Here is a 27,365-nt window from a genome sequence, read left to right as displayed (position 1 = left end):
TTTTATGTCATGTTTTTTTTGTTATGTGTGCAAGAGTTGCTGTTGAGATTTGATAATGGTGGGTATGATTCATTAATGTTTGCATGTGTTGTTATAATAAAATAGTACCTTGGAAATTGTGAACTTGTGTGTTGCAATAATTGATATTAATTTTGCCTAAGAAGTGGAACATCGCACTAATGTTTTTTTTTTGTTTTTGTACGAAATTTATCCGAGTTCTTTATGAACTCCCATTTTCCCTCGCTTCGCAACGGAGCCATTGAGGCTCGACATCTACATCGAGTCAACCCATCAAGGCCGACGTACCATGTAAAATGATTGAAGATTGAAGAAATTTTGAAGAAGGCGGATTAAAAGATTTTTTTTATTTGTTATGTTGTATTTATTTTGGGCATAAGCCTTTGTCGTTTTTTACCTTTCTTGTATTTATTTTGTATGCTTAGACTAGGACAGGTGAAGTGGATCGAAAACCCAAACGAGAAATGGGTTAAAAACCCAAAAAACAGGTGGATCCAAATTTCGGTCAAGGCGGACAGAACCCGAAATTAGACCCAATCTCTTTCTCTCTCTCTCTCTCCCTCCTTTACTATATCGTTTACCTGCCTTCGTTTGGTAGTCGTTAGCTTAGAGTTAGAAAACTCCGACCCCATCGAACGTCATACTATTTTATCAAACCTAAAATTAATTTGAATATTAAAGCGATAATTTTCCGAACTCGTAAGTCTCGCCTAATTTAAATTTTAGGAAGTTTAACTTCAAATAAAATTCGCAAATTTTAAAACAAATATTAGTCAAATGGTTAGTTGCCGGAAAGCCGCATTAAGCGGAATGTCTTTGGTGCCTTCAAAACCTTCCTAAGACGTTAATAAGAATCCCCGAACCCTTTTTAAATGTTTTCAAATAATTTTTCTGTTTAAGTTATTTGAAAACAAGTTTTCTTAATTTTTCTTAAAAATTAAGTGGCGACTCCCTAATAGTCAAAAATCTCTTAAAATAAAATAAACTCTTTGATTTTTCGATAAAACAATATATATATATATATATATATATATATATAAAAACCTGTTAACTATTAAAGAAAGTTAGAGTCACACTAGGGAATGTGTTAGCTGAAGTCTACTAGGCTACTATGTATTATGTTAGCTGAAGTTGACTAGGATAAATTATAATTGTAGTAGTAGTGGTCAATCTTTACTCTAGTAAATTGTGTATTTGGATTGTAGTAGGACTCTAATTGTACAAAGCCTAGGAATCTATAATTCACTCCTATGTAAGGAGCATGAACTCGACAATAATCATCAATAAAATCCTTAATTTCTCTCATTCTTTACGTGAGAATTTTATAAGGTATCAGAGCTCATAAGCTCTTTCGCTTACTAAGTATTGAATCTAAAATAACCACACGTTCAAACTTCAATGACCCCTCTTATACCAATAGTGTGTCCACCTCTTTCATTCCTCACCTCATTGCCTCGTGTTTCATTAAACATAAGCCAAGAAACTATTTCATATTTCATATTTCATATAGAGAACACAATGACTATGCAGTTGATTCAGATTATGAGACTAACTTATCTCATTGCGGAGAATGAACCAACTAAAAGTAGTTGTTCCATTCAAAAAACTGTTGAGAAAGTTATAGCTACCGAGAAGAATGCAGAAGATGATGGCAACACTGATTAGTCGAAAGAGAAAGATGTATTGCTAAGGATTTAGATCTCAAACACTTTGAAAGAAGAAACATATACCTGATTATGGATACTCAATTTCCAAGGAGATGTGGAATGCTTAGAAGAAGACCATCTTCAAGTAACAAAAGATAAGGAGTTTCAGCTCAAACAACAACTGCAAAATGTTAGGCTAGGAACCAAAAAGATCGATGAATACATTAAGGAATTCAAAGCTATATGTGATGGCCTTGTAGCCATTCACAGACTTGTGGATGGAGATATCAAAAAAATCATTTTTAGAGGTTTAATTTTAAAGTATAAGACCTTCAAGACTATCATGTTAGGTAAGAACCATATCCCACCCTTAGTCAATTTGTCAATTCTTTCACGAGTTTTGATATGAGGGAGGATGAAGAAGAAGTGGCATAACAGAGCTATAACATGATATTCTCTACTCAAAGGGGTAGGAAAAGAGGGAACTACTCTCATATAAGAGGAAACAACAACTTCAACTCTCGAGGAAGAGCCTTCAAGCCTATTGGATAAGGAACAGGTTTCGAATATGAAACAGATTGTAAGAAAATCAAAGTTTCCCAAGTGGAAACAAGGAAAGAAATAGTATTAAGTCATGTCAAATCTATTGTAAAAATAGTCATTCTACTCTGAAGTGTTTTTAGTGGGACTATTCTTATCAATCTACGATGGATCACAAACATTGGTTGTTGTCAATCTATTGATGAACTACGATAAGCATTATTGTTGTGAATCTATAGATGAACTACCACATCTATTAGTTGTTGTCAATCTACATAATACATGACACTTTGTACGTGGATTCATGAACAAGTATTAATTCAGGTATTCTATCTGAATTTAAACACTACAATGGACCAGATAAAATTACCGTTGAGAATGGATTACAACTAGACATAATATATGTTGAAAATACAACTAGATTCGGCCTAAATTTACAAGAAGTCTTTGTAGTTTCTTAGATTACTAAGAATCTACTCATAGTTAGCAAACTTACAAAGGATAGTGGTTGTACTCTTACATTTGATGAAACATAGTGGTTGTACTCTTAAATTTGATGAAACTAACTTTTTTTGTAAAGGAAACAAAGACAAGGACACTACCGGCCAAAGGATCTAAGCTGAGTAGATTGTATGTTTTGGAAGATAACAATCTTTATGCTCTAATTGTTGCACACGATTGGAAAACATAAGACTACATGTGACACACTAGACTAGCTAGGACATTTTAATTTGAAGTCATTAAATTATTTCATTAATAATAGTTGCATTAATGTTAGTAGTTTAATTACAATTTCTACTATTTTACAGTTTGGCAATAGTCGTGAGCTTTATTTGGCTTGAGAAATAAAATTGAGAAGGAACCTTTATTGAAAATTCATTGTGCTATTGAGGTCCTACTCCCGTTGAATCCTCTCAACATATGAGATAGTATATAGTGTTTGTAGATGATCACACAAGGCATACTTGGATTTATCCACTGAAAAAGATTTTAGAATGTTTGAAGTGATTGTAAAATTTCCAAAAAAGTGATAGTGGAAAAATAATTTTCTAAAGATTTTAAGATTTCCGAGTATTATGGAGGTGGTGATTTCATCAAAACATACTTCATTAAATATCTACAAGATTATGGTATTGTTAGACATATTTCATGTCTTAACACACCTTAACAAAATGGAGTTTCAAAAAAGAAAAAATAGGCACATTGTTGAGACTGATTAACTATCCTATTAACCTCTCTTTGTTCCTATGGGTTGAGGCATTTCTCCCTGCAGTTTTTCTCATTAATAGCTAACCTTCTCATTCTTAAAGACGGTGACTTCATTTGTTAAGCTATATAATAAGCAACCTGATTACAATAGCCTAAGGTGTTTGATTGTAAGTGATTTCCTTAAATCAAGGATAGTAACATTTTCCATCCAAAGACCCACCCATGTGTTCATAGGATATAACAGCTTACACAAAGGTTACATATGTTTTCATCCATCAACAAGGAGAGTGTATGTGTCCAGACATGTTGTCTTTGCTGAAAACACATTACTTTTTGTGCCTCCAAGTCAAACTGATGTCTCACCTTATTTGGCTACGTTCGCTGAATTTTTCTTCAAATTACAAGTATGTGATGATCCTAATTAAGGGTAAGTACAGTTTATTGAAACACAAGCTAGTGGTGACAATGTTACGGAAATCCAACAACCCTCATACCTCTTGATGATGATAATGATATTGATCCCGGATCAAATTATAGTCATGAGAAATAGGTTGAAAGTACAATGGTAATGAGGCTTAGGTTGCAGATTCAGGTTCAACTAGTGGTAGTGAAGCAAAAATTGTACGTGAAGGTCCAAATAGTGGTGGTGTACCAAATCTCGCCTTCTTGTGACTAGCCCATAAGGAATACACTTAGAAGTTTATATGTGGAGATGGAAATCTGAAGTAATTACAATATAATTAGTTGTCTCAGTTGATACACCTTACACACCACAAGGGAATCACATGATCACCAGATAATACAAGGTAAACTAACATCATATGTCACTTGAGGGAACCAAAAACTACTAAGGAAGCACTAAACTAACCCTACTGGCTTGTAGGTATACATGAGGTAATCAATTCTTTACGTAACAAAAAAACATGGTTATTAACACCTAAATTTCTCCAAGATAGGTGTTCAAGACCAAGTTGAAGGCCAAAGAAATAACAGACAGCTACAAAGTCAGGCTTGTTACCAGGGGTTTCTCACAACTTGAAGGGATAAATTTTAAAGAAACTTATGTGGTTAAGTCCACAACTATTAGGGTGTATCTATCCATTGTTGTCAACCCTAAGTAGGAAATCAATCAGCTAGACGTCAGAAATGCATTCCTCTGTGGTTTCTTGTAAGATGAGATGTACATGAGCCAACCATATAGGTTTGTTGATCCTAGGAATCTTCAACATATGTGTCTAATGAAAAAAGTACTATATAATCTAAAATAGGCACCAAGAGCTTGATTTGATAAGTTTAAAATGCATCTCCTACATCTTGGTTTTATTTGTAGTAAGCCAAACCCCTTATTCTTCATTTTGCAAACTCACAAAGGTACCATATTCCTCATGTTATATGTAGATGACATTATTGTAACATGAAATAATCCATCACATATCTCAGAGTTTGTCTTACAACTCACAAAGAAACTTTCGATGAAAGATCTTTGAACATTTAAACTTTTTATAGGAGTAGAGGTCAAATACTTTGCAAGAGGAATCCACTTGAGTCAGGGTAAGTATGTGGCAAAGTTACTCGAAAAGACAGATATGACATTGACAAAGGTTGTAGCTACTCCTTTTGCTCAAAATCACGGTCTATGAAGCTTTGGGAAGTCTTATCGATGCCACTCTATATAAAATGATAGTAGGGAGTCTCCCGTATTTGACACTCAAAATATTTGATATCACTCATGCAGTGAATCTAGAAGTTAGTTTATGCAATGTCCTAATATTGAACATCTCAAGAGTGAAAAAGATTCTCAGGTACATCAAAGGTACACTACATTTACGACTCAGAATTATTTCACAATCACTTTGTAGGTTGTATGGATATTCAGATGTTTATTAGGGAGGCTACACAATCGCTAGGAGATCAACTATCACGACCCAAGTAGATCCTAGGCATAACATGGAGTATAAATAGAGGCATACCGCATATCATTGGTTACTCAATCCTATCGATTCACAACTTCATCAAATAGCAGTTAAATAAACATTTTCTTTCTACTTACTTCCCTATCTGAGTGTGAAGTTTTATGTCAAATAAATTCATCTAATTGCAAGCAACATGTCATAAATGAAATATAAATTGCGATCACCAATCAAATATTCATCTAATTTGATAGATTTTTTCACACTAATTTTTGTGGGAGTAGACCCCAACGTTTACTATATTTAACTATACATCGTCATATCATTTTATATAGGTAATTTGAGCATATCACTCTATCCCATCAAATCCTTGGCAGACACAAAATAACACCTAATGCAATTAACTAAGTTATCAAAATATTGTGTTAGAACCAACACAAAAAAACTAAGTATTACAACTCAAGACTCATTGTGTGATATTTTTCTCTCTCTAACCTGTGTGAAACAACTTTATTCGTATTAGTCTCCGGGACAACTATAAAGGAGGAACAAGTTCTCTGATGAATTTCTTTGATAGCATTGCTAACTTCTTCATTTTTTCTTAGAGATTTATGAAGACCTGATTCACGAAACTTAAATTATTTATTTTTCAGCCTTCAATCTTCCTACTTCACATAGATTATAATCATCAAAATACTACATGATTTTGAATATAGATTCTGAAATCATGGTTCTTCTAACACTTATATTATTTGTATTGTTATCCTGGATTTCAATTCTAGCAGCTTCAGGGGATACAAAACAGTAATGGATAAGCAACAACTAGACTAAACTACCTCTTTTGCAAGCACATGTAGATTTCAGATAACAAATCATGTGTTAAACAAAAATTACTGAACAGCTAAAAGGAATTTGAAAATAAAAGAATGATACAAAACATTGTATAATTATGTGCAAGCTTCTTTTTATTCATGAAAATGTAACAATTACAAATATTAGTATATAATCTTATATAACTTTCCAAGTCTCCCGTGCCCTTAATCGGCGAAGAAAATAGAATTGACACAGTCACTAACAAGATGAGTATGACATGTGACCAATCAACAATAGTGCTCAGAGGCATCGACACCCATGAATGAAGAGACCCTCATAAGAAGATATCTTATACAGCAGAGCTAGTGTTTCAGGCTTACATGATAACACCACACATAACTAGACGTATATAACATCTCAAGGACATGAGGACAAAATGTGAGATCAAATGGTCAAACCAAAACTATCAACAAAACTTCGTATGACAATCAAAAATTCCAATACAATACATGCCTACTTCAATGTGTGTTTATCAGCTTCATACATTTTCATATGACAGGCATGATTGCCATCAATCAATGGCAATAATGAGAAATCCAAAAGATACATACATGAGTACCATAGGATACACAGCAAGAGATTTCCTCCTAGTATTAATATTTGTACTTATGAAGGGGTATGCTGCCCAAGAACTCCAAGCTAGTGCAACACAAACTACAACCACCTTCAATATTACATTGTCCTTTAGCATGCAAATAAAGGCGCCAACATCAAGTGGGAATAGATAGTTACCTAAAAGAATGAGGCTTTGAAAGAAGATTATGTGACCGCCCTGCAGGTCAAACTCATTAATTTCATCTAAAGTAAGAGAAACATCATTTATATTAATTCTATGACTCCAACTACTTTAGTACTGTGAAAAGGAATCTACATATACACTCATTAGTGTCGGTATAATGGTATTATTTTAGTGACAGGAGCCTATAGAATGCATTCCTGGGTATATATGCACTAATGAGCTTCCTTTGGCTATCTGACATCTCTTGGCATCTTTAGTATATGTCTAGTAATTGCCTAAAGATGCTTAACCATATACGATATTAAGGTGTGTTCTTTTTCTTTTGTTATTCATGTTTTGACCTTATTTTTGGTATAGGCATGGGTTGAGAAAGTTCCATTACCAGTAACAAGATATTCAATGTCACGATGACAGCACCGGCAGCCAGCAGAGCAAATGCAACAGCAAAAACCTCGGACTGGATGAAAAATAAATCCGGTAGTCAGTAATCCATCACAAAATCACTCAAACCACAAGAAATTAAATATCAATTAATCAATCACATAAGCTTCAGCTGCAGCTAGTTCAGTTTGGTTATATAAACAGTCCAAGCTATTTTGGTTACGGTATATAAAACCATAGGCAACTAAACGAAGTATAAAAGAAAAGAGTAAAATAATGTCTGCCTGTGGACTTCGTTACAGTAACAAGACAACATGCCATAATCGAGCAAGATCCGGCCGGACCTAAGTTTCAACAGTCCAAAAGCTGATCTAGAATTATTCATTACATCAAATTGTCTGAAAATAACTGTCTAGACAAACAACATTTCCACTTGACATTCGATAATCTCTTGATGGTTTGTTAATGGGTCCACAGAAACATTGCTGATTGTTCACAAACTTGGAAGGTAACTCCTCACAACATGTTGAATAAGAGATAACTAGTAACAACAAAAAAGCAAAAAATTTAAAATAATAAAGAAATGCAAAAACAACTGCAAAAGGTTCATTTAGACATGAATAAGAACTATCCACAGTGAGATGCATGAAAACTAAGTGATCATTTTTTTTTGAATAAGGTATTGGGGTGTGCAAACAAAAGACAGAACTGAGTGATCTTGAGTTTAGGACTGACATATCACATTTATACCAATACCAAGTTAAAAGTGCAGGTTTCTCTTTGGCCGACAGGTTTAGAAGAATCTTTCCAGTTAATGAAACAGAAAAGTTTGAGGTTGTTTAACATGCTTCTTCATTCATATTTTCCCCAGGGTATAGCAAAATATGCACTGATGTCTTTCTGGTTGACCAAGTAAGTCTCACTGTAAGTCCTAGTTTTGACCAACCATTTTTGGGAAGTCTATGAAGTAGCCATGACACTCGTCTTCCATCATATATACAAGCTTGAATAGTTTTACATAGAAGAGGAGTAGAGGACTATTGAGTATTGACACTAGAATTACACGTTTATAATTTGCACCCTTGTTAAGAGTTCTGCTTATACTCCATTCCCTCCCATAGCATCTTCTCTTCTTCTACCACTTCTGCTTCTCCTTCTTAAGACCAGTAAATTCTTAACAATATACATCTGATTTTCTCTTTTTTTATTATTCAAGTAAGCTAGACAAAGTCAGATCAGTACTTGTAACTTCCTCTTTGTGATCATCGGTTATCTACTCCAAGTTAATTAATCTCCCAACATGAGATAAGATGGTGAAGCTGCATTAAAGTGGAAGAAGGGCATGTGACAACATCAATATAAACTTTGAGCACAAGTCACTTAAACCTCGACCTCAACAACTTAAAATGAAGAGGTAAAGCAAAAACGCAGAAAGGGCCTTCACAGGACAGCCAAGAAATTGCTAGAAATTTTCTTGATAAAGAAAATTTCTAGAATATTTTAAGCTAAGCAAAGCAAGAAAAACAAGAAAAGATCTCACAAGCACAAAGCAAGAAAATCAAGGATAAATGATCTTGTTTTCATCCTCGTTATATAACCCGTATACACTAAATAAGATTGATAGTTGCAATAAAGAAACTAAAATGCATAGATAAAATGCACTTAAATCCCTCTCTTTCCGCTTCCTCCAGCTGAATACATTACCTTTTTTCAGTAACCACTAGTCATCCTAACAAAGCACAAATTGGAATCTTACCAGCTTAATAGTTTGGAAGTCTCTCATAATCAACATATATATCTCAAGAGTCAAGATATTCGAGATACTGAATGGGCTACTATAGTTGTTTCTCTGCAATCTTTCCCTTGTTGTTGCATAAAGGATATCAAAGGTAACTAGTTCTTTACCAAGGAAAGTAACTATGCACTTGTCAACCATCCAATAATCAAAATTAGGTAAAACGTGATGCTCAAACCTTTGAAACAACAAATTGAGGTATACACAATCTCTCCATTGAAATTAATGTGGCAAAGTTGTATAGTTTGACAGGGCATGAGTTTAAGAATGAAGGAAACACTGTGATTTTACATGTTATCATCTGGCCGGAAATCTACACTAGTTCTCCTACCCACTCCCTTTTATCCCACATATCAAAATCCCTCCTCTACTATTCCTGGCCTCCAAATGTACTTCTCTGATCCATTAGCCCACAACTCCCTCATTAAATTACTTACCCTCCAATCTTTGTTTCTAAAAGAACACAAATGTTTGCCCCCCACTTGTGAATTACTTGTTTTACCAGCCTCCTCTTGTTTGCCCCATTCAAACCCCTCACGTGTCATGACATAGTTTTAACCTTTATTGATCTCTAATTGGTGGTCGTCTCCCCTTTCTTAGCTCACTCCTACATTCCTCATCGTTATAATTGACCTCAAAGATTAAATTTCTAACCTCTTTTGGGATCAAAAGGTTGTTATATTTGTTTGACTGTGAAACTTCTCTTCTTTGATCTAGCCTCTCAAAGAGGGCCTCTGCATCTTTTTCCAAACCATTAAAATGGATTCAAATTCCTTCCTTAATGTAATTGTATTTTGATGCACCCAAGATATTGCATCAGATTCCACCTTATTATTACACTCACTTAGGTCATATTGGATAGGTGCAGGCTCTTCAATCGGAATCAGCTGCATTTGTGTCCTTCCCTTGTTTTTCATGTTATCTCATCTGCATCAATCAACTCAGTTTCCGAGATCAACTCTAATGGAATTATGATCACATATGCTTCATGGTTTGTGTCGATTCTCTACATGTGATCCTCAGCCCTTTCTCTTATGAGCATCCCTTGCTTCATCTTCATAGTTAAAACCTGTCGCAATTCGCAGCCCCTATACAATGCCCACATGAGCGTTTATGCTTTCAATGAAAGGCTCAGTTGTAGGCTTTTTAATTAAGCCTTTCTGTATTTTCTCATTAAAATGAGAGGAAGGCCCACTTTCATTTAAACGAAGAGAAGGCGATCTGGAGTAAAATTGATCCACTGACCCTACTCCTTTTGAATTGTTGCATCCAGTCACGTGCACATCATCTTTGTCCATTGTGTAAAAACCTCAATCGTATCCAATATCCAACAGATCTTTCCTAGCTATTAGCCCTTTCGCCTTTCTTGGTGTTTTCCCTTTCTCCACAGTTAACTAACACAAGCTGTTAACTCCTTTTCTGTGAAAAGTTTTGCCCCCTCTTGAGAGTTCAACAACAAAACTTTTTTCAAATTTTGTCGGCGCTTCTACCCATACTTGTAAATTGAATCTCCATTCCCCATCCCTGAGCTCAACCAACGTCCGAACATTTTTCAGCGACCATTACTTTAACTCAAGCCCATCTCAAGTGATTCTTGAGCTACTTCTCCAACCACCCGCCATAGTTTTCTCCAATCTGCTTTATAACCCCTAATGGACCATAGTTAAAGTGGCAGACCTAGATCCCTAATCCAATACTATTTGAAATTGGTACTAATTGAGTATGCTCTACCTATTGATGAATGAAGACCACCAATCCAGCTTGAGACTGCTTCCCTGGTTTTATCAAGATTCTTTCATGACATGCTCTGCGTCCTTCACACTTTGAAAATCAAATAGGAATGAACTCTCGTTCATGTCAAACACTTGGAGGTTATATATTCCAATCCAAGCTTAATGTGACCATTTTTTGACATCATCTTGTGAAGGGATTTCATTGCACTCAGCGAAACTGAACCTAAGCATCTTCTAAGAGGGAATTCTTAACATGAGACAGCTTTGTTCCCCCCATGGAAGCCGTCATATCTCCCCATTATCACCATCATGGATCCATGTAGATTTATTTAATACTTCTTTAAAGCTTCTTTCATCACTTAATAATCTGACATCCCTTGTCCTTTTGGTATTTAAGGCCCCCTGTCTAACTTTATCTTTAACGAGGCAGGCAAACTTTGAACCCAAAGTCAACTGTGTAGCCCTCATTAAATATGTTCTCTGCCACAATAGTAACTGACCTAGAACCCCCTTTGACAGCAAAGACAAAAATAAAGCGACCAGGTTTATTGAACTTCAGGCATAGAAGAGGCTCGTAGCCTTATCTCTGCTTCCCTTTGTCTTGTACACTCTACCTCTAATATCTAATGCTTCTCTGAGCCTTTGCGACACCCGATGCAGGGCATCAAGACTTGAAGACATTCTCCTAATACACACTATGAAACTCTCCACCCATTCATACCATCTCTCACTCATATACCTTAGACTCAATAATGTCAAACAACTTTCTCACAAATCTGAAATAAATAAAATTATCCATGACCAATAAAAGACTTAAAAGCAGGAAAATGAGACTAAGAATAAATCTCGACGATCGAATACCACCAGAGAAGGTATCGATACAAGAAGTCCGAAAAGGACCTTAGGTAACTACCTCATTAACTGAGCCTAATAACATATTAGTACCTATTATTTATTTTTTCTAAACAGGAATCTAGGTGTTCTGAAGATACTAGTAGTTCCTTACAAAAACGTAAGAGAATTGTATCTTAACTTTTGTTATTGATGTGAATTAGAGTATATAGATGTTTTTGTTCCTGTTATAGACATCATAAGGTTCTTAACAAGATGATAAAGAGCTTAGCTCTTTCTCTTGTTTATACTTTGGGTTTGGATCCACTGATGTAAACGTTCACTTTGGTTACAAACATTTTTGTGTTTATGATTTATTTATAGTTTGTTACCTTGTCATAAAAAATAAAGGCAATAGACAAACAGAATATAACTCTATGCATGTTGGACTTCCGTGCACAAAATAAATAGAACTATTTTCTCCCATTCAATTGTGTTGTCTTTATAGTCATTTAAGACCAAGCTAGCTATACCCTAGCAAGTCTATAGGACATGTCCATAAGAAGACAGAAACTTATAAGGGGAAGGAGTAGGACTGCCACATGATTATGATGTGAACTGTGATAAAAATACACAGCTAGATAGCAAAAAGTTGAAAACTTAGGCACTTCCAAGAGTTCTCTTTTGAGATGGATCTAGATGAGGAGCCAAAAAAATAGTTGGGGTTTATGGTGAAATGTAGAGACAATTAAGAATGTAAGCACATTAAAGAAGTGGAGATAGAAGAAAAGAGAACTGAACCAAGAAAGGACATGCAAGAAACTACAATAAAGTTGTTGTTTTTTTTAGTAAAAAAACAACTATCCCTCAAATCCCAGACTAGTTGGCTGGCTGAATGAATCCACTTATGTCACTTCTGATTCATTTAAGCTCATTACATTCCAATAATATACAACAAGAAAAGGAAGAAAAATATAGCTCATAGTTGTCGGTAGCTAAAAGAAAGTCCTCCCTTTCTCTTGAACAAGGGAAGGGCAGCATAGCCATGTCATATCATGGTATCAAAGCAAAACTCACTGATCTATGTTGGTGTACTTCTCATTGTTGGATCCCTGTGTTATGTTATACATGCTCCAATTGTCCAGTCCTCATCATATGGGGAAGTGTTAACTATTAAGTCTGATATTGATTGAGGGAATTGGTTGTGCTCTCCTTATATGGTCATAGGGAATCATCCCTCATAAGCTAGTTTTTAGGTTGGATTAGGCTGAAGATCCATTTCTTCACATTGTATTAGAGTTAGACTCATTTTCGTTCTTGGTTTACCCAATATTGGGTCATCATGTTATGTTTTCCATGCCATAGATGTCCAATCTTTGGCTGGCGAGGGAGTATTATTAGTCACCTATTGATTAAGAAAACAGGATGTTATCTCCTATATGGGACAATCCTTTCCCTCATAAACAATGAAGATTATATCTGAAAAGAAAAGTAATCACACACTTCTAGTTTTTCCTTGGAAGAATTTATGCACCTGGTATTGAAACATTTAATGGTATTAAAGTTATCCTTTTGACCTATGTAAGTTTTGATCAGCTGTTTGCCAACATATAAAACTCTAGTTCTTTCATTTGTTCCTCCGGCACTTGTAATTCAAAGCATTATCCTTTCTATTTAGCTATAATTTGGATCTTATATGAGTGCCCCTTGTGCCAGAGTAAATTGGAATTACACACGATATAAATCAAAACTACAAAAGAAATACTTCTAAAACATTAACAGAATTGAGTACCTTCTAGCATAAGACACAAGTAGATTAGACTCAACCGATAGTTTGAACAGTAAAGTGGTAAGCTTGTTGATAAAATTTGACAATGTACCTTTTTAACAAAAGTAGACCATGACAAAGTGACACCAATGAAAACAATGTAGAAGAAAGGTCCTCATAGATCTTAATCACGAAGAGCCTTGCCAGGATCTTCTCTATAAGGATTAGGGAAAACCACCAGCTTCAAATTACTAACAATTCTAGGCAGATCTCTTTTGACGGTATCCCAAACGGGTTCTATAAGGGTATTGGGAGGCGATCCAAATCCAGTAGCAGCTATATTCGACTGTACCGATGAAGGTAGGGGTTGTGGAGATGAAATGGCGGGAACAGGTATAGCACCACGAGGGGAAGGAGGGCGTGCTGGAAGGACAATAGAAGGATTGGAATAGATGAGGTTTTCAATTTTATCAATGTCGGATTGATATGATGAGTGAAGAGGTATAGTGTCTCCATGTGACATTTTTTCCGGTAGCTCTCAGATTTGCAGAGATGATCGGAGATGGAGGACAAGGCGGAATTGAGTGAGTGGATGGGTGGTGTAACTGGTGTTGCCCTGTTGAGTTGTAAATGCAGGGAAAATGCCCAGTCGTATTGTAAGAAATTTGGCACTTGTTGGGAAAAAAGAAGAAGAAAATAAACAAAAACACCAAGGATATGAGAAGTGTGTGTTGTGGCACTATGCTAACTCGTTCTTTATAAAATGTAATAAAAATCTTAAAATATTTTTGAATTATACTCTATCAAAATTAATTAATTACACTCATTCCAAATTACATTTATCCCATCGATTAAAACAAATATATCCCTCCTTTATAATATTCCATTTCACCGTACTACCTTATTCTCCAATATATTTGTGTATAATTTACAAAAACACTATCTTAAATATACACATGTATCACCACAAAAAATCACAAAAGCACTCGTGATTTTTTATGGTGATACATAAGTGTATTTTATGTAGTGTTTTTCGAGATTGTAAGAGAATATATTGGGAAAGTAAGATTGGAAAATGAAGTGAAATGTTGGGAATGAAGGGCGCATTTGTTTTAATCCGTGGGTATATATAACTTGGGGAAGGTGTAACTAATTTGGATCGGATATAGTTAACTTGACTTGAGTGTAGTCAATTTGGGTCAGGTATAAATAGTAGTTGGTGAGTTTGTAAATTAATTTAACTAGTTAAATTGTAACTAATATATATAATATCCAGTGGTCACATATTTTTTTCTAAAATTATTTAAATGATAATCAACTATAAAAATGATCAATATTGGACTTAAAGGTGGATGGAAGGGTATTTCGGAGCGAATATGTGGATGTCATGGGTATTTGAAAGTCCATAGGTAGATGGAGGATAATTTTGTATAATTTCCATTAGTTTGAAGATATTTTAGGTCCTTCTACGTTTTGTTTATATTCCTCAATATTCGGGCTATGTTACAGAAGGGGACAGACGGAAATATTAAAGTCAATAATTTCATTGCGTGTAGAATATACATAAGTTGATGAATAATCTCTTAGAAGATATGATTAGACACATTATTGACAGTATTAGGCCAAGTCAAGTAATGATGTGAATGATAATGTTTGGTGAGTAGGATGCACCAAAGGTCTCATTTCAGTATTTCTGCTTTTGAGATCCTTAAACATAAGAAGGAGAAGAAACAATGGTTGAAGAAACATTGGTTAAATCACATCTGAATAAAGAAGTTGTCTTTTAAGATTAGATTTTTCTATGGAGAGTTTGAAAAAAGGAGAATAGCTACAAATAATAATCTTAAAAGAATGAAGATGAATATAGTTTCAAATGTCATTGTTGTAAAAACTACAATTACAAGACAAGTTTCGACTATTTTTCAAATAGCTTTCATAGTTCAAAAGTTATGAAAACAGTTTATTTCTTATGCAAATATCAATATTGAAGAATTGCACCAGTAAAACTAATATTAAGATGGTGAAATTTGTCAGATCACACAAAATTGTTAGCATATTCATAGCAATCCCAACAACTATAATATTGGAGTTCTGAAAAAAATGACAGGAGACAAGGAAAACAAATCATTTAATTTTTATAGGATGTTTTCAATTGACCTTACACCAACTGATTAAAGTGAAATATCCCTGATGGATCTTCTACATGATTGAAAAATGGTGATTTTTCTACAAAAATACAAAACCTAGATTACACTACCAAATGATGAAATGAGAGCTACCAGGGGTTGAATGAATTAAATGCAGTCCGATGGAAACAGCAAAAAAAATCTAGAATAGAGTTCATATGAATTTATTTTAGAGATATAGTTATGTTAATCTCCTATTTAAAGAGGCACAAGAAATAAGGATAACTATCAACATGGAAGGAAAAATAATTTTTATACGCAAAACATTCATATTGTACTAATAAAGGAGTGGAAAATATACTTTTGGAGATTGGTTCCCTCAATTTCAAGAATATATTGATAAGAAAATAGAGGATGTCATGTGTCACGATTCGAGACTATCTACCAGTAGTCATACGATGCTTAGTGCAAGTGATCCTAAGCTAACTTTTGACACTAGCATAAGTCATGAACAACTAAATAAGAACATGGATAAGAGCTAACATAATATAGTGAAAAACATAATCATGGAATAAATTCATTATTGAACAGAAATTTGTTTACAACAACCGTAATCTAACAAGAGATTGAAACAAAATAGATTGAATATAATAACTTTAACTATTGCCTATGAATCCTCTATTAATATTGATTATTGGTAATTGAGACATGACCCCCTACTCTCCATAATCAATACATATTAATAGAAGTAAAATATTGAAACCACAGATTAATTTGAGTCCTCAAAATAGGACTACTCATCACTTGTTAGCTGGAAGTTTTGGTCCGAATAATTGGGATCCTAATAGTAAGCACATGAATAGACATCACATGAAAAAAATAGGAAAAAGTGTCTGATTAATACTTTAAAAATATTAATTGTGTGAGATACACATTATAATTTTTAAAGCTGACATTAATGAATCTGAGATGCTAACGGGATATGAAATTGACATAAAAGTTGATGTAGTGATCAATCAAGAAACATGAAATTGATTAATACTAAACAGAAATAAATTAAATATAAGGTTATGCAAGATTTGAGTTTGAAATATGGGAGATACTGTAACACTTCAGAATTTGAAAAAGAAAAAATAAAATTTTAAAATGCAGCTTGTGCCTACGGTTCACATTTACAGTCTGTATAAGCTTTTACGGGCCGAAGATGACAACCGTAGAAAGTGAGAAAATAATTTTTTCAAAAAAATCCTCGTAACTTTGATAACATGGCGAACATTGATGACACTAATATGAGTGACATGTATCCCTCAAGATCATTCACATGGAGTCAATCAAAGGGTCTCCAAGACCTACAAGCAATGTTCATGAAAAAGAGAAGCATTAAAGGAGCTTGAAGGTCACCAAAGAAGGACATACATGCATGTAAGGTGCATCAAAATGAGAAGGAAGAAAGAAAGAGGCCATGTGTGCAAATGACCATTTCATGAATTCAAGAATTCAAAAAAAAAGGCAATCAAATAAGACGCTTATCTCATCAAGAGTATAATTGTAAAAGATGAAAAGAGGAAAAAAAAAAGACTGCAAAATTGTATAAAATCAAATTTTAAATCATTAAAATTAATTGCAGAAGTAAGAGTTCACCATTGATAATCATTATAGCTTTAAATTTTGAATTCATTATTTGCATTTTACGAATATGTGATAAGTTTGAATAGGTAATTCTTATAAATAATTGAAAATGTCGTCTGAAGTTCGTGTCTCAATTTTAAGGGGATTTGGTTAAGTTTATAATTTATTTTAGGAGAAATATTAGATTGAAATAAATTAAATATAACATTAATTTGTCTTGCAACTGTATTGAAGTTGAATAAGATGATACAATTTTAATGTAGATTTAATTCATTTTGAAGTTTTTTTTGATTTATTTGTTACTATTGGATACTTGTTTAATTCATTATTGATATAACTTATCAGTTTATAGTTCATTGTCATGTCTTTTGTTAGTTACATTTTTCATTCATTCTTAATACTCTCTTCTTATTCAACTTTAAATAATGTGTGATACAATTTTAATGTAAATTTAATTCAATTCACTTTTTTTATTTATTTGTTTCTATTAGATACTTGTTTAATTCATTATTGATACAAGTTTAATTCACTCTACAGAACATTGTCTTGTCAGTCATTAACTATGTTTTCCATTCATTTTTAATTCTCTCTTTTTATTCAAATTTAACACAGTGTAATACAATTTTAATACAAATTTAATTCATTTTTCAGTTTTTAAAATTTATTTGTTCCTATTGGCTACTTGTTTAATTCATTATTGATACAAGTTTATTTCACTCTATAAATCACTGTTTAATATTTCATTTGTTGCATTTTTTTGTTCATGCTTAATTTTCTCTTCTACCTCGACTTTAATATTTGTGTAATACATTTTTTAATACAAGTTTAATGCATTTTGCAATTAATTGATTGATTTGTTACGATTGGTTCCTTGTTTAATTCATTATCGATATAAGTTTTATTCAGTTTAGATGCATATCAAAGAGTGTTCTTTTGTTTTCTACCTTCTGTATTCATATTTAATTCTCTTTTAATAATTCAACTTTAATATGTTTGTAATACATTTTTAATTTAAGTTTAATTCATTTTTCGGTTTCTTATGCCTCTTCATTTGTTACGATTATACTACTTCTCTTCTAATAATTCAACTTTAATATGTTTGTAGTACATTTTTAATTTAGATTTAATTCATTTTGTAGTTTTTTATGGCTCTTCATTTGTTACGATTATATTACTTCTCTAATTAGATATTGATATAAGTTTTATAGAGTGTAGAATTATTGACTATACTACGAAAAAAGGGAAAAAAATCAATAGTAAGAGAAGATAGAGCAACAACAAAAAAGAAAGAAAGAAAGGACAACAAAAAGAAAGTAAGAAAGAATGAAAGAAAGAAAGGGAGAGAGAAACAGAAAAGGAGAGAAAATGAGAAAGAAAGAAAGAAAAAAGGGGAGCGAGATATAGATAAGGAGAAAGAAAGAGCGAGACAGAGAAAATGAAAAAAAATTAAAGAAGTTGATATAAATGGTAATAAATAAAAAATATCGCTAAAATCAGTAATTATTTATTAAGATGTACCAATTTATGTAATTGTTTTAATTCCAAATCAGATGACCTTTCGATCCAAGTCTTGTCCTAAATCTAAGGGCCCGTTTGGCCATAAATTTTCCAAATAATATTTGGAAAAAATTTGGCAAATAATGTTTGTCCATACAATTTGTCATTATTTGGCAAATATTTTTGACAAATATCCCAAATTTCCAAATACTAGTTTTTTCTAGTATTTGGGTCAAATATCATTATTTGGGATATTTTAAAAATTAAAATTTTACCAAAATCTTTTATCTTTTACAAAAACACCCTCTCTAGTATTTGCTTGCGTTGTATTACATCATTTTTTACGTGAGCACCAAAATAGTGATGAAATATTTAGTGAATATTAAATAATGATATGATTGTTGATGAAAATTATTAAAAATTGGCTTTAGATAACAAAGTCATGTACTTTATCTACTTCACGATGTATGGAATAATTTTTGTTGCACTCACTCCAAATTACCACATTGCTTCAGTGTCATGGACATTATTTGTTATTGTTGTAACTAACATTCAATTGACTTGTAATACAAACTTTTAGTTAGTTTTGATAGTTTTTAAAACTTGTGTGTATAAATCATATTTTTCTAAAAAGGTGAAATATATTTCCCAAATTTTATGGCCAAACACATGGTGAAATCTCACCCAAATTTTCATTCAAATAATATTTACCAAGAATATTTGGAAATCTATGGCCAAACGCTAGTTAAAAGTGGGTCTGCTGATGGGTTTCAGCCCAATTTCGCTCCTGAAAATATTGTTGTATATAATGGATGTATACTACTCATTTTGGACTTTTTGAGACCAATTTTTCTTGTCTTCTACCTGTATTTAAGCACCTTACTAGTATCTGCGTTTTTGTGCTGTATTTCTGCATTTTTTCTATGTAAAATTGTATACAAATAGTGTATATCACATTATTTTCTAATATATCACTTGTTTACTTATGTATACAATCACTTTTTATGCCTTCAAGACCTGTAATTCAGCTCCTCATTCACCACAAGCAACTTTCCGCTGATTTGGTTGACTCGAAAAGGAATAAAATTGAATTTTGACTCAACTTCTCTCAAGAATCCAAAAATGGCGTGCACTTTGTCTTTTTTATTTTATGAAAATATGCAGAGAATCTACGATGGAAGTTGCTATAGTAGTCCAAATGACTTGAGGCATGAAGTACTAATAGTACGATATGATTCCGAAAGAGATGATAACTAATGGATAATAATCAAGAACTCACGGGCTTCATCATAGAGAGAAGAGGGATATGGATATATAAGAAGAAACATTGATTTTCCATATGGTGTTTGTGTCATTATGTCATTGGTCTCTTATCCAACGAAGAAGTTATGTTTTCTATTAACTCCTTATTCATTTCCTTTCGTTCAATCACCTCCTCCACTATTCCCTCTGCGCTCTCTACCATTGTTATATAGTTTTTTTAATGTATCATTGTTATAGTATTATTTTGTCGTTTGATGTGAATATGTACGTCATGATACATCAGTGGTTAATGACCCGCGTGTATTGTAGTTTTGTATCTACAAATTATGATGTGATCATTGTTTTGTACTCGGATATGACTTGTATAAAAATATATCATTATAATATATTGTATATGACAAATGAAATAACTGAATTAACAATTGAAACAGATCAGATACGTTCATATCATATTATTATTGTGTATACTATACATATAAATAGTGTAACAATTAATATATTTAAATTAGTTGTCTTGATCAAGACAAGTATGGATGATACATTAATATATATATATATATATATATATATATATTAATATTGGAATTTTGTGAATGGTTGTATCATTGATAGTTCTAATGTACGCAATACATGTTATAAGATGATTACAAAATTATGCTGACATGTGTTGGTTTGTTGTTAGATATACATTAAGCATTACTTATGTATCAAGTATATAAGTATTGCAAATTAAGCTCACTAGTCGAATATTCAACAATATTAGAATTATGTATCAATGTGATAAATATATAATTGATGCATTACATGCAACATAAATTTATTGTAGCATTAATGTATCCGAAATTTCATACCACTAACAAAGACTAGTTTAAGAAACAAAACAAACAATATACATCGATAACTTTGATATAGATAGGCGTGAAGATGCATCCTTCTTCGATCTTGGTTTCTCCAACAAAGTCAATATCTATCTTTTCAACAAAGGCTATCAAATTCCCAAGATCCTTATTTTCCCAATGTATTTTGATCTCTTCTTGGTTTCAAATTCTCACAAGGCTACAGTCAAGTATGGTAAGCATATTCTGCAAATAATGTTTTCATACGTTTACCAACATGTGCCCACTGAGACTTGAATTAACATCAATAAAAAAAACAAAACAAAAAATGATGAACAACAAAAATCAAGAAAGACGAAAATTACCTATTCAGAAAGTTATAATTGATTTGATTAAATTTCAAATTATTAAGAGGAATTAATTGATAAGATTGTGGAAGTGAAGTTAGAGAGATTAATGGAGGTACACTACTATTAACAATACTTGAAAATAAATGTTATATATCATTTAAATTTTGTGCATTCATACTTGGTGAATAATAATAGTAACAATTAAAAATTATATCACAAAAAATAGTAAAAATTAAAAGAAAAAGAAATATGAAGTATTATTAATTCGGGGTAAAAATAATATATATTAAATACCTAATTCTCAAAAAAAAGTATATATTAAATAGAATATTCTTTAAGATTTTGTATCACATAAAAAAGTTGGAAAAAATAGGTGTATAAGTATATATATACTAGTTAATTAGTTAACATAGTTATAGTTTGCCTTAATTACAATCCGCGATCTACTTTTAGCTATAATTATGCGGGTCCGCTTTTTAATATTGTATAATTCTCACGTTGGTATTATTCGAAATTTGTATAATATAATTTGTATAACTTTTGTATAATTCAAAATTCGTATAATGTTTACACTTCTAATGTTTATAATTGTAATTTGTTATTTCAAACTTCTACAAAAAAAAGAATTATATAAATGTATCCAAAAATTATATAAACCTCCGAATTATACAAACGAAATAACTTACACGGTAGCTATAATTCGTAAATATGCAAACTTTAAGTATAAAACATAATTAAATTTATTATACTGGTTATTTGTAAAACTTCCTAATTTTTTTTATCGATATCAAGGATTTAGTTAATAGTCTTATATGATTTATAATATATTAATTATAAATATACTATATAATAGTAATAGTTATAGAAATAATAATATGATAATTATTAAGTGAAATAGAAATTTGAAAGAACTTGTAGTATTGAACTCTTTATTGGATGTTAAGAGAGCTATTTTATTACCCCAAATCCATAGTACAAACGATTAAGCATAGTGCATAACACACTCTTCTTTTACAATACGCATTTCCTCTAGCACCAGTTACCCCACCCACTCACCCACCCCCCACTCAACCCCGCCTTGTCCTCCATCTCCGATCATCTCTGCAAATCTGAGAGCTACCGGAAAAAATGTCACATGGAGACACTATACCTCTTCACTCCTCATCTCAATCTGACATTGATGAAATTGAAAACCTCATCTATTCCAATCCTTCTACTGTCCTTCCAGCACGCCCTCCTTCTCCTCCTCGTGCTGCCATTCCTGTTTCATCTTCTCCTTTCATGCCTTCCAATCTACGCCCACCACCTCCCCCTACATCTACCACAACCAACAATTACAAACCGACACCTGTTCCTGCCATTCCATCTCCACCACCCCTACCTTCATCTGGACAGTCAAATATAGCTGCTACCGGATTCGGATCGCCTCCCAATACCCTTACCGAACCCGTTTGGGATACCGTCAAAAGAGATCTGTCCAGAATTGTTAGTAATTTGAAGCTGGTGGTTTTCCCTAATCCTTATAGAGAAGATCCTGGCAAAGCTCTTCGTGATTGGGATCTATGGGGACCTTTCTTCTTCATTGTTTTCCTTGGTCTCACTTTGTCATGGTCTGCTTCTGTTAAGAAGGTAACTCCCATTTACTATTTCATTGTTCAAACTATTGGTGGAGTCTAATTTACTTTCGTCTTGTGTTAGAAGGTACTGAGTTCTGAAAATGTTTTAGAAGCATTTCTTTTTGTGATTGTGCATGTTTTGTAGTTTTGATGTATAATTCTAAGTAACACTGCCACAAGGGGCACTCAATTAGATCAAGTAATAGCTGAAAAGAAAGGATAATGCTTTGGAAATTACAAGTGCCGGGGGAACAAATGAACAATCAAGAATTTTATGTATTGGCAAACAGCTCGATCAAAATTTGCAGATGTCAAAAAGATAACTTGTCATACCACCAAACAAAAGGATTATGGTGTTTGTTTCAATATCAGATGCACAACTTATTCGAAGGAAAAATGAGAAATCTGTGATTACTTTTCTCCCCTATATAAATTGTTTATGAAATGGACTTTGGACCTAAACAACCCCAGATTAACTCATGAGGGAAGGATTGTCCCATACAAGAGGTAACAATCCCATTTTCATTATCAATAGGTCACTAGTAACACTCTCTCACCAGCCTAAGATTGGACATCTATGGCATGGAAAACATAACATGATGGCCCAGTATTGGGTAAACCAAGAAAGAGGATGAGTCTAGCTTTAATACCATATGATCTTCACCCAATCCAACCCAAAAGCTAGCTTATGAGGGATGATTGCCTATGATCATAAAAGGAGAGCACACCCTATTCCCTCAATTAATATAGGACTTAATAGTTTACACTCCCCTGTAAGATGAGGAATGGACAACCGGAACGTGTATGACATTACATAGGGCTCCAACATTGAGAAGCACACCAACATGGATCAATGAGTTTTGCTTTGATACCATGGTATGACATGAATCATAAGCTACATTTTTCTTCCCTTTCTTGTTATACAGTATTGGTATGTAATGAGCCTGAATGAATCGGAATTGACCTTAGAGGATTCATTCAGCCAGCCCAACTGATCTGGGATTTGAGGGATTGTTGTTTCTTTTACAAAAAAACCAACAAATATATTTGTAGTTTCTTGCCTGTCCTTCCTCGGTCCAGTTCTCTTTTCTTCTATCTCCACTTCTTTAATGTGCTTACTTCTAAATTGTCTCTCCATTTTACCATGAATCTCAACCATTTTATTTCTTTTACGGCTCCTCACCTAGATCCAGCCCAAAAGACAACTCTTGGAATTGCCTAATTTTCAAATTTTTGCTATCTAGCTGTCTATTTTTATTACAGTTCACATTGTAATCATGTTGGCAGCCCTACTCCTTCCCCTTAAAATCTGATGCTTTCTTGTGGCTATGTCCCATAGACTTGCTAGGGTATAGTTGGCTTGGTGTAAAAATGACTATGAAAACAACACAGTTGAATGGAAATAGTTCTATTTAGTTTGTGCACGGAAGTCCAACATGCCTAGAGTTTATATCTCTGTGGCTATTGGCACAAACTATAAATAAATCATAAATAGAATAATGTTCGCAACGTAAATGAATGTTTACTTCAGTGGATCCAAACAAAAGTATAAACAAGAGACAAAGCTAAGCTCTTTATCATCTTAGTAAGTGCCTTATGATGTTTATAACAGATATAAAATAATCTATATACTCTAATTTACACCAATAACAAAAGTTAAGAATACAATTCATCTTACGTTTTTTTAAGGAACTACAAATATCTTCGAAACACCTAGATTCCTGTTTAGAAAAAAAATAGGTACTAATATGCTCTCAGGCTCGATTAATGAGGTAGTTCCCTAAGATCCTTCTCAGACTTCTGGATACCTTCTCCGGTGTTATTCGATCGCCGAGATCTATTCTTATTCTCCTTTTCCTTCTTTTAAGTCTTTTAATGGCCATGGATAATTTTATTTATTTCAGATTTGTGGGGAAGTCGTTTGACATTATTGAGTCTAAGGCATATGAGTGAGAGATGGTATGAATGTGGAGAAGCACAAACCAGTTATTAACCTGAAAGGAATTGTTGAAATACTTGCTTATCGACCATCAAAATTGTCAACAACAAATTAAAACGTTATAACATAACTTCTTATATCACTCGTCCTGCTAGAAGCCTGCCTTACCCTTATAAGAAATGTAGTAGTAAAGGCATACTTTGACATTGTCGGCTTTAGGATTAATGTGTCCCTACAGCTTTGCATCTCCTTGATTGACTACTTATAAAATTTCTGATTCTATGATCCAAAATAAAGAAGGGATAATACGAACATATAGTGTTGGTGTGCTTGGATCTATAGTTTGGATAAAGAAGTTGCACTCTTACCACTAGACCGAGGTCTCGAGGGCAAGCTGTGTAGACTATTTATTACATCCTTAGCCTAGAAGTGGTGCACTCTTGTTGTTTCCCTCTCATGTACCAACTCTCATTTGTTGTATTGCTGGTCTCGTTAAAGATGGCTCTACTTTCTACCTGACCTTTAGTACTTTGATTTCTTGCTGTTTCATCATCTAAGTCCAGCTCAAGTGAAACCCCTTGGAATTGCCTAGATTTTCAACTTCTACTATCTTTTTTGCCAAATAATTTTCAACTTCTACTATGTAGCTTTCTATTTGCCACTATAGATCACACTGTACTCATATTGATTGTCTCAGGCAGAAAGATGGGTGAATCTTTCTCTGCTGAGCAACTTAAACTAGACATCCTCTTCAATATAGATGTCTTTTTGTGGACATGTGCCATGAACTTGATAGGGTGTCTAGATTATAGTTGCTTGGCTAAGTAATAATAACACAAATCAGAAACAGTTATACGTTTACTTTGTGCACTGAACTCGACCTTGCCTTGAATCGTGACAAGCCACTTGTACCACTCTAAATCTCTAGTGCTACTTTGACAAGTCATCTCATGGTGCGCAATTAAATAACCTGGAGTAGAAATAGATGACTACCAATAGCAGATGCTCATAGAGCAGAAGTTACAAGAATTATTGTGGCCTTTGGATAGCTTTGATTAAATGATAAAAGCAGAGAAATAAGATATTTGGTGTAGAGAAGGTATAGAAGAAGCTGAACAGTTTGTACTTTGTACATTTTCTAGGTGTAGAGAAGAAGGTATAAAGAAAACTTCGAGTCCTAAACACAAAATTGTGCAGTTTTTGTTCCTCCCAATGTGGACAAATCTTCTTCATGTCTAAACAAACCTTCAGTTACTTTGCCTTTTTGTTGCTTCTATTACGAGTTGTCTCTTATATGACTTCCTATGGACCCAAGGACAAACCATGAAGAGGTTGTATACTTTAAGTTATTTGCAGACACATTAAATACGAAAAATAATCTTGATCATTTTGAAGACTATTGAAACCTGGTCAGGCTGAATCTTTCCCAATCATAACACATTGTCTTGTTCATGCACCAAGTCTATGCACCCATGCTCTATTTTTCGAGTTCTTTAATACTTAATGCAGTTGCCTATGGTTGTATAGATGATTCACAGACTCACATTAATGCAGGTGGACTCCTGACTAATGGGTTTATTTTTCTTTCTTATTTCTTTATATTTTCTTCCAGTCTGAGGTTTTTGCTGTTGCATTTGCTCTGCTGGCTGCCGGTGCTGTCATTCTGACACTGAATGTATTGTTACTGGTAATGACACTTTCTCACCCTATCTTTGGTAAAACGAGAATAACCAAAGATAAAAAACACCCTAATGATGGATATGTTTAATGATTTTTAAGCAGTAAGTAGACATATTATAAAAATTCAAAGAGATATGAGATTTGAATGGATAGGAAAAAGAACAGCTAATTAGTGCATATATAGTCAAGGAATACAGTCTATAGGCACTAGTCCCGAAAAGCAAAACCATTACAGCAGCTCTTATGATGAAAGGAACTCTATTAAGCCGTCTTGTGTATCTAGGATATAGCATGTTTCCTTTTTGCAGTTCTGAAGAATATGGAGTCACGGTATTTATGTAAACAATGCTGCTTCTACTTCAGATGGATTAATGATTTTGACATGCAGGGCGGTCATATAATCTTCTTCCAAAGTCTCAGTCTGCTGGGTTACTGTCTATTCCCGCTTGATGTTGGTGCTTTCATTTGCATGCTAAAGGACAACGTGATATTGAAGGTAGTTGTAGTATGTGTTGCACTAGCTTGGAGCTCTTGGGCGGCATACCCCTTCATGAGTACAGCTGTTAACCCTAGAAGGAAAGCTCTTGCCCTGTATCCTGTAGTACTCATGTATGTATCTGTTGGATTTCTCATTATTGCCATTGATTGATTTTAGTTGTGCCTACTGCCTACTATATGAGTGAAAGATGTATGAAGCCGATACACAACATTGAAGTAGGGATATAACATGTTGGAGATTTTTTATTACCTCATGAAAATTTGTTGATAATTCTAGTTCCACTCTGATATCTCACATTTTGTACTGCTGTAAGAAGATGTTATATACATCTAGTTCTGTCTGATGTATGTTATGCCTCAATAAGGAGACGTATTCTCTTAATTTCGTGATGTCAATGCCTCTGAGCATTATGGCCATGTGCTTGTGCCTTATGTTGCTCGGACTCTTCAAAACTATCGACAAATGCATGTAGGATCCTCCAAATATA

General features: G+C 33.4%; 2 protein-coding genes across 2 annotated transcripts; one reads left to right on the top strand and one right to left on the bottom strand.

Moving 5' to 3' along the window:
• Positions 1–6,270: 6,270 nt before the first annotated feature.
• LOC101243799 (protein YIP4b-like) lies at positions 6,271–14,118 on the bottom strand. The gene is given in 3 exon segments (XM_010325105.4): positions 6,271–6,968; positions 7,318–7,392; positions 13,556–14,118. Coding segments are annotated over 3 exon segments (747 nt in total). The 5' UTR covers positions 13,967–14,118; the 3' UTR covers positions 6,271–6,707.
• A 7,887-nt stretch (positions 14,119–22,005) lies between these two features.
• On the top strand, positions 22,006–27,259 carry LOC101268773 (protein YIP4b-like). Its single transcript, XM_004242876.5, has 3 exons — positions 22,006–22,773; positions 26,312–26,386; positions 26,768–27,259. The coding sequence occupies exons 1-3, from the start codon at positions 22,273–22,275 to the stop codon at positions 27,026–27,028; spliced, it is 837 nt and encodes a 278-aa protein (XP_004242924.1). The 5' UTR covers positions 22,006–22,272; the 3' UTR covers positions 27,029–27,259.
• The last annotated feature ends 106 nt before the right edge of the window (positions 27,260–27,365 follow it).

The sequence above is a fragment of the Solanum lycopersicum genome, chromosome 7 (assembly GCF_036512215.1).
Source record: "Solanum lycopersicum chromosome 7, SLM_r2.1".
In the NCBI taxonomy this organism is placed as follows: Eukaryota; Viridiplantae; Streptophyta; class Magnoliopsida; order Solanales; family Solanaceae; genus Solanum; species Solanum lycopersicum.
Note: the sequence above shows the minus strand (reverse complement) of the source record. Positions and strands in the feature narration are given on the sequence as shown.

Excerpts from the sequence above, each read along its gene's own strand:
- LOC101268773 (XM_004242876.5), top strand. The coding sequence starts at position 22,273 with ATGTCACATGGAGACACTATACCTCTTCACTCCTCATCTCAATCTGAC. Across the intron at positions 22,774-26,311 it reads GGTCTGCTTCTGTTAAGAAG|TCTGAGGTTTTTGCTGTTGC; the intron begins GTAACTCCCATT and ends ATTTTCTTCCAG. Across the intron at positions 26,387-26,767 it reads CACTGAATGTATTGTTACTG|GGCGGTCATATAATCTTCTT; the intron begins GTAATGACACTT and ends TTTGACATGCAG.